The sequence below is a fragment of the Pristiophorus japonicus genome, chromosome 1, assembly GCF_044704955.1.
Source record: "Pristiophorus japonicus isolate sPriJap1 chromosome 1, sPriJap1.hap1, whole genome shotgun sequence".
Classification (NCBI taxonomy): Eukaryota; Metazoa; Chordata; class Chondrichthyes; family Pristiophoridae; genus Pristiophorus; species Pristiophorus japonicus.
In genome coordinates, this window is record NC_091977.1 from 155,363,236 (window position 1) to 155,379,170 (window position 15,935).

At 43.7% G+C, this 15,935-nt stretch overlaps 1 protein-coding gene across 9 annotated transcripts in view; it reads left to right on the forward strand.

Moving 5' to 3' along the window:
• The window catches only part of fbxl17 (F-box and leucine-rich repeat protein 17), a 1,396,933-nt gene that overhangs the window by 1,030,174 nt on the left and 350,824 nt on the right, over window positions 1-15,935 (forward strand). For all 9 annotated transcript variants that reach the window (XM_070884143.1, XM_070884142.1, XM_070884147.1 and 6 more), the window contains one exon: window positions 13,076-13,152. In XM_070884143.1, coding sequence (XP_070740244.1) covers window positions 13,076-13,152 — 77 coding nt within the window. The remainder of the gene's footprint in view (window positions 1-13,075; window positions 13,153-15,935) is intronic.

Here is a 15,935-nt window from a genome sequence, read left to right on the forward strand (position 1 = left end):
ATCGTGGCTGAAATGTGGCAAGCGATCGTGGCAGAGGTGCGGCGAATGTTTGGTGCGGAGGTGCGGTGAGAGATCGTGGCGGAGGTGCGGCAAATGTTTTGTGGCGGAGAAGCGGTGAGAGATTGTGGCGGAGGTGCGGCAAATGAGGGGATGCGGCCCAGAAGAGCCGAGGGCCCAGAGGCAGCATGGGCCAGCCCACACTGGAATATGTGTGCGCACTAGGTCCGTGCAGCAGAGGAGGTCTCCAGGTGTCCTGGTTAACCCTTGCCACTGGATAAAAGCCTAGCTCTGTCAAGCCTGTGTGGTGGCTGATGTGCAACGGTCACCACACGTTAAAAAAATCCACACACAGGCACCTTCCACCCCTGGAGTTCAGGACCTGGAATATCAGGTCCTTTATTGAAACATCTGTGAACTCATCCTTTTTGGTGTGGAAGCAAGTCATCCTCGTTTGAGGGACCGCTTATGATGATGATTTCCTTTCAAATCGTATGCCCTAGTTTGACTGCAGTTTTAGAACTGGAAGGTCATGAATTTGCTGGAAATCCCGTTGCAAAGGTGCAGTACAAAGCCTTGGCTTACACTTGAACAAAGAAAAACAGCACAGCAGTTGTGTTTGCTGGAGGCATCCCATTGCGACTGCAATCCAGTTCGGTGTCTGAAATATGTAGCCCGGGATACATTTATGTCCTCATTATATTGTTGCATCTTGGAGCGATATATATATATATCGTACATTAAACTTCAAAACATATTTTAGTTAGAGGTGTAGAGAGTTTTGTTATTTTAAAACTGTAATTGATATTTTCTTACTGATCAGTGAATGGAATATGGGACCTAGTTCATATTAGACTTGACCTTGTAACATTACAGTCGCTGAAGTGGTAACTCTTTCACTTCCCCCCCCCCCCTGCCCCACCATCTCCCACCCCAGCTATATACACTTTATTGATGTTGCATGTTAAAGCACATCTAAAAGTGAAAGGAAGGTTAACCTGGGAACCTTCAGTGGGTTACTGTTTATTATGTGTATATAAAATGCCTTCTGTGCGTTTACAGCATTGTCTGTTTATTTCTGATTTTCAGTGTTTATGGTTTTTATTTTTAACCCATCTCATTTATTATTGTCTAATTAGATTACGAGTAAGGGCAAAGCAGGGCACTAATTAGTTGATAACTAATTAAAAAACCCCTGTCTCCTGCACCTTAATTCCGTCTGAACCTTTTATTGTTCTGCATCAGATAATCACAGACACTGCCTCAGAAAGCGAATGCACAAATGTACAGCAATGAACTCAAAATGCATTTATCGCGGTTTCAGAACTGTGCTTTACCTCTTCTGCAGACGGTCCCCTGTGTTCTGAAACCTATAATAAATGCAGGCATTCTCCTTCAGCATTGTCTCTCCAATTGTGGATGCTGAATTTCACTTGGAGATTTAATAACAGTGAGGCCTGAGGCTGCTTCCTCATGCCCTGGTCTCTCACACTTCACAGCTGACTCCTTCATTTACGCCACGGTTCCCTAGGGAACAAGGCAAGGGACTTAAAGTGATCAAAAATCAACTTAACATTGACTGTGATACAGTTAGCTTTTTATTGTTGAAAAAGAATATTTGGTGAGAATCCCTGTTTAACTTTGGAATAGAAGCTGCCACTCAATAGAGAGAAAAGAGGTTTCAGTGGTTGTAATCAGCTGTGCTTGCATAATCAGTGTGATGTTGATGCAGTTTATCTGTAAAAAACATCCATGTAAACAAGGGGAAAGTCGATTTATGTTAGCGGTCCTGTGTGACTGTGGCAGGTGTTGGTAGCAGATGTGCTATGTCTGAAAAGCCCAAGCTGTTGGTAGTTGTGACTGTACCTAAGCTGCTCTATCGACAGACATCTGTGCTGCTCTACACGATGGAGTTGATGCTCACTGGTAACATCTTCACTGAAGGACTGCTTACTGTTTTATTTGTTAGCTTGAAAGCACTAAAGTAATCAAGATCGTGGCAATAAAATAGGTAATGTATCATTATGCGTTATGCATGGCAACTTAGACAAAATGGGAAGTGACGCAGTACAATTTTATTTGTCCCCCTTCCCTAGAAGCAACAACTTGTGTTGGGGCACTGATCCACAAGTGCCAACAACTCTCTGATACCTCACTGAAAAATCACATTCACGAAGAAGAAAAGCCACTTTATTGAGGAACACCCAATCGCATTGTGCATTTATAAACAAATACACCGTTCACCTTCCACCGTAGGGAACCTATTTAACGCAAAAGACAATGTCCCCTCAATAATGCTTCTTATTCAAGCACAAAACCTTCCAGTTAAAATCTAGCAACATGCTCACTATATCTGAAAGCTGATAGTTTCCAGATACCCACCTTCAAGTGATGGGAACAATGGGCTGGATGGGTAAAGATCCCCCCAACAGCTGTTCCCAATCCTCATCCACCCTTAGCTAACAGCCAATGTAGACAGCATTAGCTCTCCCTCCTCAAAGGTATTGATTAGTTATGTCAAAGTTCCCAGGTCCAAAGCCTTAAGAAATTCAGTCACTTTGTCTCTCTCTCCCTGTAAATAAATACAGCCCCCATCACATATAGTGGGCTTGTTCGGGCTAAAGTGATTGCCCGCTATATACGGTGGATGGTAAAGACATCTGAATGAAGTTGCCCGGTCTCCAGTTTCCGACTGCCTCCCATAGTTGTTTAGTATGAACTGCTGATTGAAGCTGTTTAAAGACCTGACATTGCCAGAGAACAGCAGAGCTTTTAAATCTGTAAAATTGCCCTTCTCTTGTACAGTCGGCATAGATTAATTCCAGCTAAAGTGAGCAGCCACGGGGCTATAAATAGAACTGGAGCGCCGGGCCCTGGAACATTGTGGGTGAAAGTGCGGCGAATGAGAATACGGGGCCCAGAAGAGCCGAGAGCCCAGAGGCACCTCGGGCCTGCCCACATTGCGCTATGTGTGCGCACTAGGTTCGTGCAGCAGAGCAGGTCTCCAGTCGTTCTGGTTTAACCCTTGCCACTGGATAAAGGCCTAGCTCTGTCAAGCCCGTGTGGTGGCTGATGTACAACGGTCACCACACATTAACAAAATCCACGCACAGGCATCTTCCACCCCCTCAACTGGAGTTCAGGACTGGAACATCGGGTCCTTCATTGAAACATCTGTGAACTCATGTGCAAGCAAGTCATCCTCGTTCGAGGGACCACCTATGATGACCTCACTGAAATAGATGGTTGATCATGGGGATATCATAATGAAGCCTGATTCTCTCCTCTTGTATGTGCTTCTAGCAGGACTCACTGGATAGCAATCATGAGCAGGGACACCATCTGATTTTTCTTAAGTTCCCTGTAGTTGTAGTACCTCCTACTGCAGCATCAGATCTGGCTGGGACAAGGTGCCTGAACTATCGGGACCTGGCGAGGAATGGAGGGATTTCTCATGCATTATAAGATTCTGGCTGGCAGCCAAAGTTGGCCTTGGTTTAAGAAAAGAATAGGAAGAACGACTGTCATGTCAGATGTGTACTTGATTTTCTGGGTGATACATTGGATTGAGATCATTTGGGTTCACGTACAGTGATAAACACAAGCTAATTGCATTTGTCGGCAGTCAACTCCTGATAATTCAAAGGTTTTTTTGCACTTAATAATTGAATTTTGATTTAAGCTATATAACTAACACCACAAAGTGAAACTTTAAGGCAAAAAAAATTGAAATATCAGAAAATGTACATTAAGCAATTAAGCAACTTTAAATTAAAAGTAACAGGCTGGATACGATATGCTGCAGGGAAGCAGGGTCAGGCTGTGAAGGGCAGGAATGCATGGTTACAGGATAAAAGCCCTGAGGTGACTTGCGTCCATAAAGGCTGAAATAACCTCCAGTTATTGCTTCAATTGAAAGCAGTTATTATTAGGAAGGGACTCAGTCCTAAAGCATGGACTGACTTTTGCCACTAGTCTCTACAGGTAGTTTCAATGGGCTCAATTTTGGCCAGGAGTTGCTTTGTTTTTTTGGAGTAACTTGATTTTTCTGGCGTATCTTAAAAATCCCCATTTTGCACATTCAATTTGCACCAGTATAAGTGAGTTAATTACATTTTTTTTAGTTTAGTTTAGTTTTTCTTAAACGGGGCGTTACCAGCCACCTCCGCCAGTTTTGGCCATTTAGGCCACTTTGGCCAGTTGTTCCAAATCTACTTAGGCCAGCGTATGTGGCCACTTGAGAAAACCCTTGCAGAGAGTTAAAGAAATCAGCACAGATATGTACATCAGAGGCCATTTGGCCTGGGATTGGGGTGGGAAGCAGAGCGGAGAGGACCTGCACCTAAAGCACCAAGACTTTCAAAGCACTAAGCAAAGCACAAAAAGTAATAAGCATTCAAGAACAAATAAAAAATAGAACTAAGTCCTCCCTTCATCTGAAAACTCGGCCCGTGAAGGCAGCGGGCCGGCCGGTGCGGGAGGCCACTCAGCCTAAGATAGGTGCGGGACGACAACACACCGGGAGGCCACTCGGCCTGGGATAGGTGTAGGACAACAACACACCAGAGGCCACTCGGCCTGGGATAGGTGTAGGACAACAACACACCAGGAGGCCACTCAGCCTGGGGATAGGTGTGGGACAACAACACACCAGGAGGCCACTCGGCCTGGGGATAGGTGTAGGACAACAACACACCAGGAGGCCACTCAGCCTGGGGATAGGTGTGGGACAACAACACACCAGGAGGCCACTCGGCCTGGGATAGGTGTAGGACAACAACACACCAGGAGGCCACTCAGCCTGGGGATAGGTGTGGGACAACAACACACCAGGAGGCCACTCGGCCTGGGGATAGGTGTAGGACAACAACACACCAGGAGGCCACTCATCCTGGGGATAGGTGTGGGACAACAACACACCAGGAGGCCACTCGGCCTGGGGATAGGTGTAGGACAACAACACACCAGGAGGCCACTCAGCCTGGGGATAGGTGTGGGACAACAACACACCAGGAGGCCACTCGGCCTGGGATAGGTGTGGGACGACAACGTACCGGGAGGCCACTCGGCCTGGGATAGGTGTGGGACAACAACACACCAGGAGGCCACTCGGCCTGGGGATAAGTGTGGGATGACAACGTAGGTGTGGGACGACAACGCACCAGGAGATCACTTGGCCTGAGATAGGTGTGGGACAACAACGCACCAGGAGACCAACTGGCCAGGGATAGGGGCAGGAGAAATTGAATTGCCGACATCGGAGCACACACAGGCTGCAGGAAGCAAATTCACCGACCGGACAGGCTGCAGCAAGGGAAAAACACAAGCAGCTACTTCAACAGCGGGCCGGCCGGTGTGGGAGGCCACTCAGCCTGGGATAGGTGTGGGACGACTGGGAGACCACTCGGCCAGGGATAGGGGTGGGAACTGCCGACATCGGAGCACACACAGGTTGCAGGAAGCAAACTCACCGGACAGCAAAACACAAGCAGCTATGATTCCTTTTAAAAATGGCCGATTGCCAAATTTTGGCGCTACTGCGCATGCGCGAACATCATGACCCGACTCCAATGCGCATGTGCAGACGTCCCAGCACTATTTTCAGCACAGGACGGTGGCTCTGCCTCCGACTCGACTGGCCACGCTGCGCGACGACCGAGGAGAGGTCGGTCAGCGGCCAAAGTGTGGGAACGACTTTTTCAGCGCACTTATGAACGGAGAAAAGCAACGCATCTCCAGTAAGTGCACTGAAAAAAGGGGTGGGCCAACATTGAGCCCTCAGACTCCAAGATGGAAAGATACCAATAGAGAGAGATGATGATTTCCTCACAGATGTATCATCAATTGATGCTGGACCTAATAACTCAAAAACTGCTCTCCATCATGTTTTGTATGTAAGAGGAAAGTTTTCTCTTCCTCCTCCCCCCAACCCAAGGAAATGGTATTGGGCAGGTGTGAAGATATTTCTATCTCAGATACTGCACTCAGTAAAACAGTAAACTAAAGATATCTCCTACCGAAGAGGTAGCTTTCTGTCCAGCAACGCCTTGATTTTAAAATTCTCATCCTTATTTTCAAATGCCTCTATGGCCTCGTACTTCCCTATCTCTGTCACTTCCTCCAGCTCTGCAACCCTCTGACATCTCTGCCTCTGGCCTCTTGTATATCCCCGATTTTCTTTGCTTCACCATTGATGGCTGTGCCTACAGCTGCTTAGACCTAAAGCTCTGGAACTCTCTCCCTAAAACGCTCTGCCTCTTTCTCCTCCTTTAAGATGCACCTTAAAACCTACCTCTTGGACCAAATTTTTGGTCCTGTTGTAATATCTTCTTATTTGATTCCATGTCAAATTTTGTTAATCACTCCTGTGAAGCACCCTGGGACGTTTACTATGTTAAAGACACACTGTTTTTGCTGTAAAAACACACAAGAGTTAGAAATCTATCTTGGATTGTGTTGATTTTGCTGGTGTTGTTTCTGATGGTGTGATCTTGACCAAAAGGCTACTAATAATGTGTGCATGGAGCACATGGAGTATAAATACATATGTGTAGGTTTAAACTATTCTGTTATTGTTTCTTTTTGTTGTTGCTTAAGTAATTTTACTGAATTTTTCCAAGAATGAATATTCTTAGAGTTAAATTTAGTTTTCAGTCGGTAATTTTATTTGCCACATCACACCTTTCATTCCAAGTCAGGAGTATAATACTGAAAGGTGAGGATTGAATAAAATCAAAAGGTTGTTCGATGCAACATTGTAAGGGATTTACAATACATGGGTTTGAGAAGAATTCTTGTATAGTAAAGTACAGATCAGCCAGTTTTTAACCTTCTTGTGCTCTGTATTACATTACAGAAAGCAGAATAAAGTTTTAAAGTCTCCCTGCACACGAATATTTATTTCATCAACATTCACACAATCAGACCTTGACCGTTGTGTTTACTTTTGTTGATCCCAGTTTAGATTAAGCTTTCAAAGTTGTTGGGGGGGAAAATTGCAGTCAGAGGAATCCTTCCGTTGAACGCCTCCGACCCGAAAAAAATCGGTGAAAATACCTGGTGGTCCCGAGGAACGTAGGATTCTGATTGGAGGCCTTCATTCGCTGCGCAGCGTACGGGGACCTGTCCTCAAGATACATAAACATATCCTGGGATCACGTGGGCCTGGACCACCAATCACTATGTTGTATTCTCATTGATAATAATGGGAGCTCTGATTTTACGAGTTCCCATTACTATCAATGAGAATACCCCTCTAAAACAAGAAACAACACAAAAAAAAACCTCATATTTAAAATTAATTGAAATTGAAAGTAATTAAATGCTTTGGAAAAATATATATTTTTTGGAAATTTGTTTTAATGTGTTTTAATAGGTTTAAAAATAAACTTACCTTAATGGACAGGATTTTTAATATAAAAGTGAGTGATTAAAGTTAATATTTCTATGTTTTAACACACTGGTAAAAGTAGGCTATACCAGGTGTAAGAGATTGAAAGACATTAGCTGGGCAAGAGTTGGGCAAATAGCCCAATATCTGCTTCGCGGATGTCCTTCCTGCGGGGATGCGTAGGATCTGTTAAAAGAAATTCTGACAGATTGGAAAAGCCGTATCTCGGAGCATGCGCATTGCGCGGCAAGAACCTGCTTTTGCGAGGTCTCACGGGGTGTGTGCGCACATCGTACGCACCCGGCGAGGCCACAACTTTCAGCCCGATATTTCAATGCACTAGTGGCTCTGTTGCAACCAGAATGCGAGACAATCACCACAATAATAATGGTATGTCATGTTTTAAATGATGTCCTTGAATTGCGGTATCTGAAGAGTCCTTCCCTTACGTTTCCCTCTCCCCTCTTTTTTTATTTTAAACAGTATGAGACATTGTTTAACCCAGGCCATAAACGGTATATTTGCTCCTTCTGATTGCTGTAAGATGGTATCTATGATGCTGCGTACAAAAGTAGGTTTTGTCAGGAAAGTGGCTGAAAATGGTCCTGTTATCTCAGTGCCTGTTTGTCTAACGTGCAGACTTTTTAGACACAAATAAACATTAATAACAAAATGTGGCCAGAAGCAGTTCAGAATCTAGTTATTTAAGTGTCTCTTAAGGTGCAATTTGCTTTAAACTCTGGAGTAATCTAAGGCCCCAGACCTGGAAAGTGAGATGATAACCAATATGTGACAGTTCTAATTAGCTTTTCCTTGGTCATGAATACATCGCAAACAGTAACAAGGCCTCTTAGGACTGCTTTCTGCTGCCAAGAACAATGGCTGTATTTCCTAATTAACTACCTTCAGTCGTTACTCGTGCCAAGTTCTAGATTTATTATCACAAACCCATCCATAGATATACTTTCAAATGAGTGGCAGTGTAAAGTAACACTTCCAATTATCTGTTTCTATGATCCTAGACTACATTTTAGCGAGTGCATAGTTCTATATTTTTTTTCAATTTTATCTTCTCTCATACCCCGACCCTGACACAGAATTGGGCCGTGAAATGAGACGGAGCGCTGTCTCCGGCTCTCCACCTTGTTGGAGGGGCACATCTGGGGCAGCGCGGCAGCAGCGCAACGCTGAATCTAGCACCGTGCTAAACAGGCCAGCGGTAGCGCTAACGAGCTACAACACCCATCCCCTTCAGTTAAAGGGGAGGCCCGCTACGTACTCTTACATGCCTTTTGGTTGCCGCCACTGGGCCACCAGGGATGCTATCGACTGGGCCAGCGGCCCGGCACCCAAAATGGAGTGCCGGGCTGCATGATGGCGACCAGTCAACGCGAGGGCCACCATTGTCGGGCCGAGCCAAGAGTCGGCCGACAAAATAAATTGGTGGCCCTTGGCGATAAAGGCCTCCCCGTTAAGGGGCGCCCCAGCGCAGATGCATCTGTCATGCCTGGCACTATTTAAATATGAAAGGTTTCCAGTCTGAAGTGGACCATTTAGAGAAGGTAGTGAGCAGAGACAACTATCTAGGAGCAGGAGGAGAGCAGAGATAGAGTCAACATGTGTCCCTTCCATCTATTTTCTACCAGCCACCAAAAGGTCCAAGAAAAGATGTGACTTCTGGAACAATTTTTTAAATTGCCACGGTACAGAGGTTCTATTTACAGTTGGAACTCTTGTTGTCTTCAAGGTCCAAGTGGTGCGTCATCAACTGTAGAAACGGAAAACAAGCACAGAAAAAGCTTGTGTGAAGGCTAAAAATTAGATAAGGGAGGCCCATGGCCTGTGCCTGGGCACAGACATGCCGGGCACATGATTGGGTGGAATGGGGGGGCATGGAAGATACATGATTGGATGGATTTTTCCACAGTTCTGTTTTTTGGTGTAAATCCTAGGGGCTATGGGTCTTTCGCAGTGTAGACGGGCCAAGGAGGGCATCAGACAGGTGTACAGGCGTATGTGAGTAGGAGATAAGGGGAATGGATCACGCTTTCTACCCAAAGTACAGTAACAGGTAATATAATTCTCAGTTGTAGTTTGTAAACTACTGCTTAAATACTGTAATGTATTCATTCTTGCTTATGCCAGATAAAGCCATATAACTATTACCAATGTGGTGTCAGTATTGAACAACTGAATGAACAGTAGGAAATGTCAACACAACCACTCACCATTTTTAATATATCATGGTTAATCTGCTTACAAAGACTTAAAATTGACATTTTATTGTGACTTTCCATTCACCAGCAATCACTGTGATGGACAACTGAACAAGGCTTGATTTTTCCAGCAACTAGCGCTGAGGTTAATTTTAAATGTGTTCTGTTTTCTACCAATCTCATGCAACACGGGCAGGCAAACTGTGCCAAGGCCCTTGTCAGTGCTGCTCTTGACTGGCCAGGCTATGAGAGGTGCAAGAGTGGCCTATGCAAACTCACTCTATATTTCCTCTTCTTTTAAGCCAGAGGAAACAGGGGCTGGAAAATAGACAACAGGGGAGTTTGGCACCACTAAATGGTATATACTTCAATGCAAGCAATATAGGAAATAAGTCAAATGACTGAGAGCACAGATTGACACTTGGGAGATATTATAGCTATTACTGAGAATTGGCTGACAGAATGGCAGGTATGGCAGCTCAACATTCCTGGTTACAGGGTTTTCAGACGGGATAGAGAGGGAGGTAAAAAAGGAGTATTGATTAAAGGAACAATTATAGCTGTAAGAAGGGATGATATGTTAGAGGGGTCATCAAACGAGGCCATATGGTTTGAATTGAAGAACAAAAAAGGGGCGATCACACTACTGGGAGTGTAGTATAGACCCTCCAAACATTCGGAGAGAGATAGAAGAACAAATATTTGGGCAAATTGCTGCCAAGTGCAAAAACTATAGAGCTATAATCGTGGGGGATTTCAACCACCCTAATATTAAATGGGAGAAAGGTAGTGTGAATGGTACAGACGGTGCGGAATTCCTAAAATGCATTCAGGAGAACTTCTTTAGCCAGTATGTAACAAGCCCAACAAGGGAGGGGACGGTTCTGGACTTGGTTTTGGGGAATGAAGCTGGGCAAGTGGAAGGGGTATCAGTGGGAGAGCATTTTGGTGCTAGTGATCATAATTCAGTAAGATTTAGAGTAGTTATGGAAAAGGACAAAGGAGGGCCAGGAAAAAATGTTCTCAATTGGGGTAAAGCCAATTTTGCTGAGCTGAGATGGGATTTGACCAAAGTGGACTGGAAACGGCTGCTTGATGGTAAATCAGTGTCAGAGCAGTGGGAGGCATTCAAAAAGGAGATCCTGAGCGTACAGAGCAAATATGTTCCCTTTATAAAAGAAAGGGTGGGGCGAACATCTATAGCCCCCTGGATGTCAAGGGACATACAGGGTAAGATAAAGAAAAAAAGGGAAGCTTATGACAGATACTGGGAACTCAACACTGCAGAAACTCTAGAGGAGTATAATAATTAAAAAAAGCTATCAGGAAAGCAAAGAAAGAGCATGAAATAATGTTGGCAAGTAAAATCAGGGAAAACCCAAAAGATGTTTTATAACTACATTAAGAGCAAGAGGATAACTAGAGAAAGAGTGGGGCCTCTTAGAGACCATAAAAGAAATTTGTCTGTGGAGGCGAAAGATGTGGGTAGGATTCTTAATGAATACTTTGCATCTGTTTTCACAAGAGAAAGGGGCGATGCAGACTTTGCAATGAGGAAGAAAGAATGTGAAATATTAGACGAGATAAATAAAATGAGAGAGGAAATATTAAGGGGCTTAGTAGCTTCGAAAATTGATAAATCCCCAGGCCCGGATGGAATGTATCTCAGGCTGTTAAGAGAAGCAAAAGTGGAAATAGCTAAGGCTCTGACCATCATTTTCCAATCCTCTCTGGCTACAGGTGCAGTGCCAGATGACTGGAGGATTGCTCATGTTGTACCTTTGTTTAAGAAGGGAGAAAGGGATAGACCGAGTAATTACAGGCTAGTCAGCCTAACCTCAGTGGTGGGAAATTTATTGGAAAAATTCCTAAGGGACAGGATAAATCTTCATTTAGAAAGACATGGATTAATCAAGGACAGGCAGCATGGATTTGTCAAGGGAAGGTCGTGTCTGACTAACTTGATTGAGTTTTTTGAGGAGGTAACCAGGAGGGTCAATAAGGGCCGTGTGTATGATGTAGTGTATATAGATTTTAGCAAAGCTTTTGAAAAGGTCCCACATGGCAGAATGGTTATGAAAGTAATAGCCCATGGGATCCAGGGCAAAGTGGTAAGTTGGATCCAAAATTGGCTCAGAGGCAGGAAACAAAGGGCAATGGTTGATGGGTGTTTTTGTGATTGGAAGGCTGTATCCAGTGGGTTTTTGCAGGGCTCAGTGCTGGGTCCCTTGCCTTTTGTGGTATATATCAATGATTTGGACTTAAATGTTGGGGGTATGATTAAGAAGTTTGCAGATAACACTAAAATAGGCAGTGTGGTTGATATTGAAGAAGAAAGCTGCGGACTGCAGGAAGACATCAATGTACTGGTCAGGTGGGCAGAACAGTGGCAAATGGAATTCAATCCAGATAAGTGTGAGGTAATGCATTTGGGGTGGTCTAATGAGGGAAGGGAATACACATTAAATGGTACAACACTGAAAAGTGTAGTGGAACAAACAGACCTTGGAGTGCAGGTTCACAGATCCCTGAAGGTAGCAGGCCAGTTGGATAAGGTGGTTATGAAGGTATATGGAATACTGGTCTTTATAAATTGAGGCATGGAATACAAGAGCAAGGAGGATATGCTTGAACTGTATAAAACACTGGTTAGGCTGCAGCTGGAGTATCGTGTGCAGTTCTGGTCACCACATTACAGGAACGATGTGATTGCACTGGAAAGGGTGAGAGGAAATTTACCGAGAATTTTGGCTATGAGGAAAGATTGGAGATGCTGGGTCTGTTTTCTTTGGAACAGAAGGGTCTGAGGGGAGACCTGATTGAGGTGTATAAAATTATGAAGGGCCTGGATAGAGTAGATAGGAAGTACCTGTTTCCCTGTCAAACAGGGGGCATAGATTGAAAGTAATTGGGGGGAGGTTTAGAGGAGATAAGAGGGGAAATTTCTTCACCCAGAGGGTGGTGGGGGTCTGAAACTCACTGCCTGAAAGGGTGGTAGAGGCAGAAACCCTCACCACATTGAAAAGATACGTGGATGCGTACTTAAAGTGCCGTAACCGACAGGACAACGGACCAAGAGCTGGAAAGTGGGATTAGGCTGGATAGCTCTTGGTCGGCCGGCGCTAACACGATGGGCCGAAATGGCCTCCTTGCTGTAAAATTTCTATGATTCTATGAAATCTTTTCATTGAGAAACAATGCAGGCCAATGCCTCCCTGTAATAACATGGCCAGGATGGAAAACGTGCCCTGTGGGGAATCATGCCTAAAAAGCAATGTCTTTCTCTTGGTGACATAGAGCCATCATGCCCTAATTTCTTGAGGTTGAATGTATCGTGATGGGGTGGATTTGGCATCGGATTTATCTTGTCTGTTACAGGCAGATACTGTGTTGAGAATTCTTGTTTACTGAACCATTTTAAACCTTTGACTCCAATTTGTATTAAACTGAGTGCCTTGTTTTGTTTTTGCAGATGTGTGGAATTCATAGCCAAGGAAGGACGGAGCCTGAAGGAGCTATACCTGGTGTCCTGTAAGGTCACTGATTACGGTGTGTATTACTGCTGCTGTTTATCACTGCTGCCTTTCGGATACGTCTATGTCTGCTAACCTGAGATTGTAGAGACATCTAATATGTACAGGGCATTGAGGCCTCTCAAAAGTAATCAGAAAAAGCTGGGACATCTTTGGCTGAAGAAGGATTTTTCAAATCTTCAGAATATTCAATCATTTTATGTACCATTTGGGCTGCATGGTAACTTGTAGAAATTTACCAAAGCTTAAGGTATTGAAGTATTGAAAGTGAACAATTCTAAATGATAGCAAACAGTTTTTTTAAAAAACCCATTTCCCATCAAATAAAATAAAATGGAACATTTGAAGATCCTCACACTTCTTTTAAAAACAACTTTACAAAATACTTTTCTGATTTTGCAATATAATGAAAATATACCACATAAGAAACCTGCTGATCAATATTTTTAAGTTTAGCTCAGTATTAACATTTGAGATGCAGGGGTAATATCACAAGGAGCCTCACCTGCCACCAACACATACTTGAAAGTTTGCTTCAAGCTGCCCACTGTTTTCAGTCCAATTAGCTTGTAAATTTATCTTGCAAGTGCTATCCTTAACAATGGATTACCTATAATCTGAACCCTATCGAGAGTGCTTTTGTTGTATTTTGCAAAAATTCTTCATTTATTATATAATTGTGCACATGTATGAATTGAAGAAGATTCTGCCATTCCCTAAATGACTTGTGATTATGAGCATCATCATAACCAGTTGTGAATTAAACAGCCCCCAAAGCCAAAACCTAGGAGTGAGAGCAGAATACATTACTGAGACTAATTCACTGTTCTCCATGCACCAGAACTGGTGGATTAGTGATTTGTGTCTTATTAACTGGCTTATGGGGGCAATTTTTGCCACCATTGGGCACCGTTTTTTTGGCACCTGTCGATTTTTTTTGAGTAATCGGTATTTTGCAATTTTCTACAAAGTTTTGATGCTGCGCCGACTGTCAGCGGCAGAGTTTTTGGCGCCAGTCTGCTTTAAAAATGGATTCTGCGCCATTTTTGGCCATTTATGCCAGTTTCCCCAACAACAGTTTTTTTCAGAACGGCGCAGAGTGACCTTAAGTACCATTCTAAAAAAGCCTACCGTAGCTTAAGGAAATTGGTGCTTAGACTCGCTCAATCCCGGGCCGAATAGTTTCCCTGCTCCCAGCCAGCTGCAATCCCGGGCCGAAAGGAATGCACAGAATTTAATCAATTTTTGCACTCATCAATGTGAATATTTGTCCCCTTTTGGTTTTAATTCTCTCCCTAAGACTACATTGCTTCATAATTACCTTTTTTTTATTATCAACAGGGTAAGTACATGCACAGAATGCAAAGACATAACCTAGAAAGATTTTCTAATGCTGAGTGACCTTAAGTACCATTCAGAATTTTTGCACTCATCAATGTGAACGATATAAGTCTTCAATAATGAAGGACTTTTTATTTTGGACACCAGTTCTTCACATTTCATTCTCATGTTGGTATAGAAAGAATCAGAAGGAGATTAAACCTCCTCTCCTTTGGTTCAAATATGTGCATAACCCCAACCTCAGAAAAGCTTCCCCTGGCGCACCATTGTGAATTTTTCCACTTCTCACACCAGCCATCCTATCCATTTTCTCAATTAAATAATTTTATTTGGTGGCCATTTGTGTCTCTTATGGGCAGTTTTGTACTGTGGACTTGTGCCTATTAGGAACTGCTGATGCACAACATAGTCATATGAAACGCATATCCTATTACTGCAGGAGCTTGAAGAACTATCATGTAAAGTGGAATGTCATCCTGTCGAACAAATCCCAGGAGTCTGTGGATTTGGCCCAACCCTTTCCATCCTTTTCCAGTGATACTAATGCGTGGTTATGTTAGCTTAATGGTTACGATTTTAGGCCAGCAACCTAGATGTCATTTAGTTCAACATCCAGCATTGCAAGTTGCGCCAAAAGCTGTACCATTGCTAATAGTTTTATAATAGACTGTACCCAATAAAATGAAAACTATGTTAATGACAGAAGTAGAGCTAAAATTACATTAATCAATCATCATTATTAAGGTGCCATAAATCACTGTGCATCCCGTCTCCACAGTGTGGACTCTTTGCACCTGTTAGTGTGAAAACGTAATGATGTGTTGCTTTAATTCAAAAGATAATGTACAAGATTCTGGTACATGTAAAAAATAAATAGGTTTAAATAAACATTTGTACAGTACGATTGTACATAACTTAACTTTTAACTTTAATAAATTTTGTATCAAACTTTTCAATGAAGAAACAAACAAACAAACCATCTCTCCTCCCCCTAGTGCTGTGTGCCACTCCTGCCCCTGTTGTTGCCTCAACCCTACCCGTGCCCGTTATTGCAGACTTCTGCTTCCTTGCCCCCCCACCCCAAGTTTTTTCTCTTTTCTTTCCGACGGCGCATTTGTTGTTAGTGGGTTCCAATAGGGATAGACCTAGCTGACGTCATTGTGGAAGGCCCAGGTTCCTCTTCAGACTCTTTAGCCTGTGGATCAACCTCTGACTTTGGTCTGGGGGTTAGAATGTTCGTGGCAGCAATGACAGCCTGGGTGTGCCCCCTTATTGCTGTTACTACCTCTGACATCCCTTACCTTATCTGCCCCAACAGTGTTGCTACCTCTAATAACAGTCCTGCAATTTCTCCCCTCACCTCACCCATTCTTCCAGCCAGTGTTGCTACTTCAAGTGCCAGTCCCGCTAATTCTACCCTCACCCCACCCAAGGTTTCCAGGAGCAATCTTGTTAGCT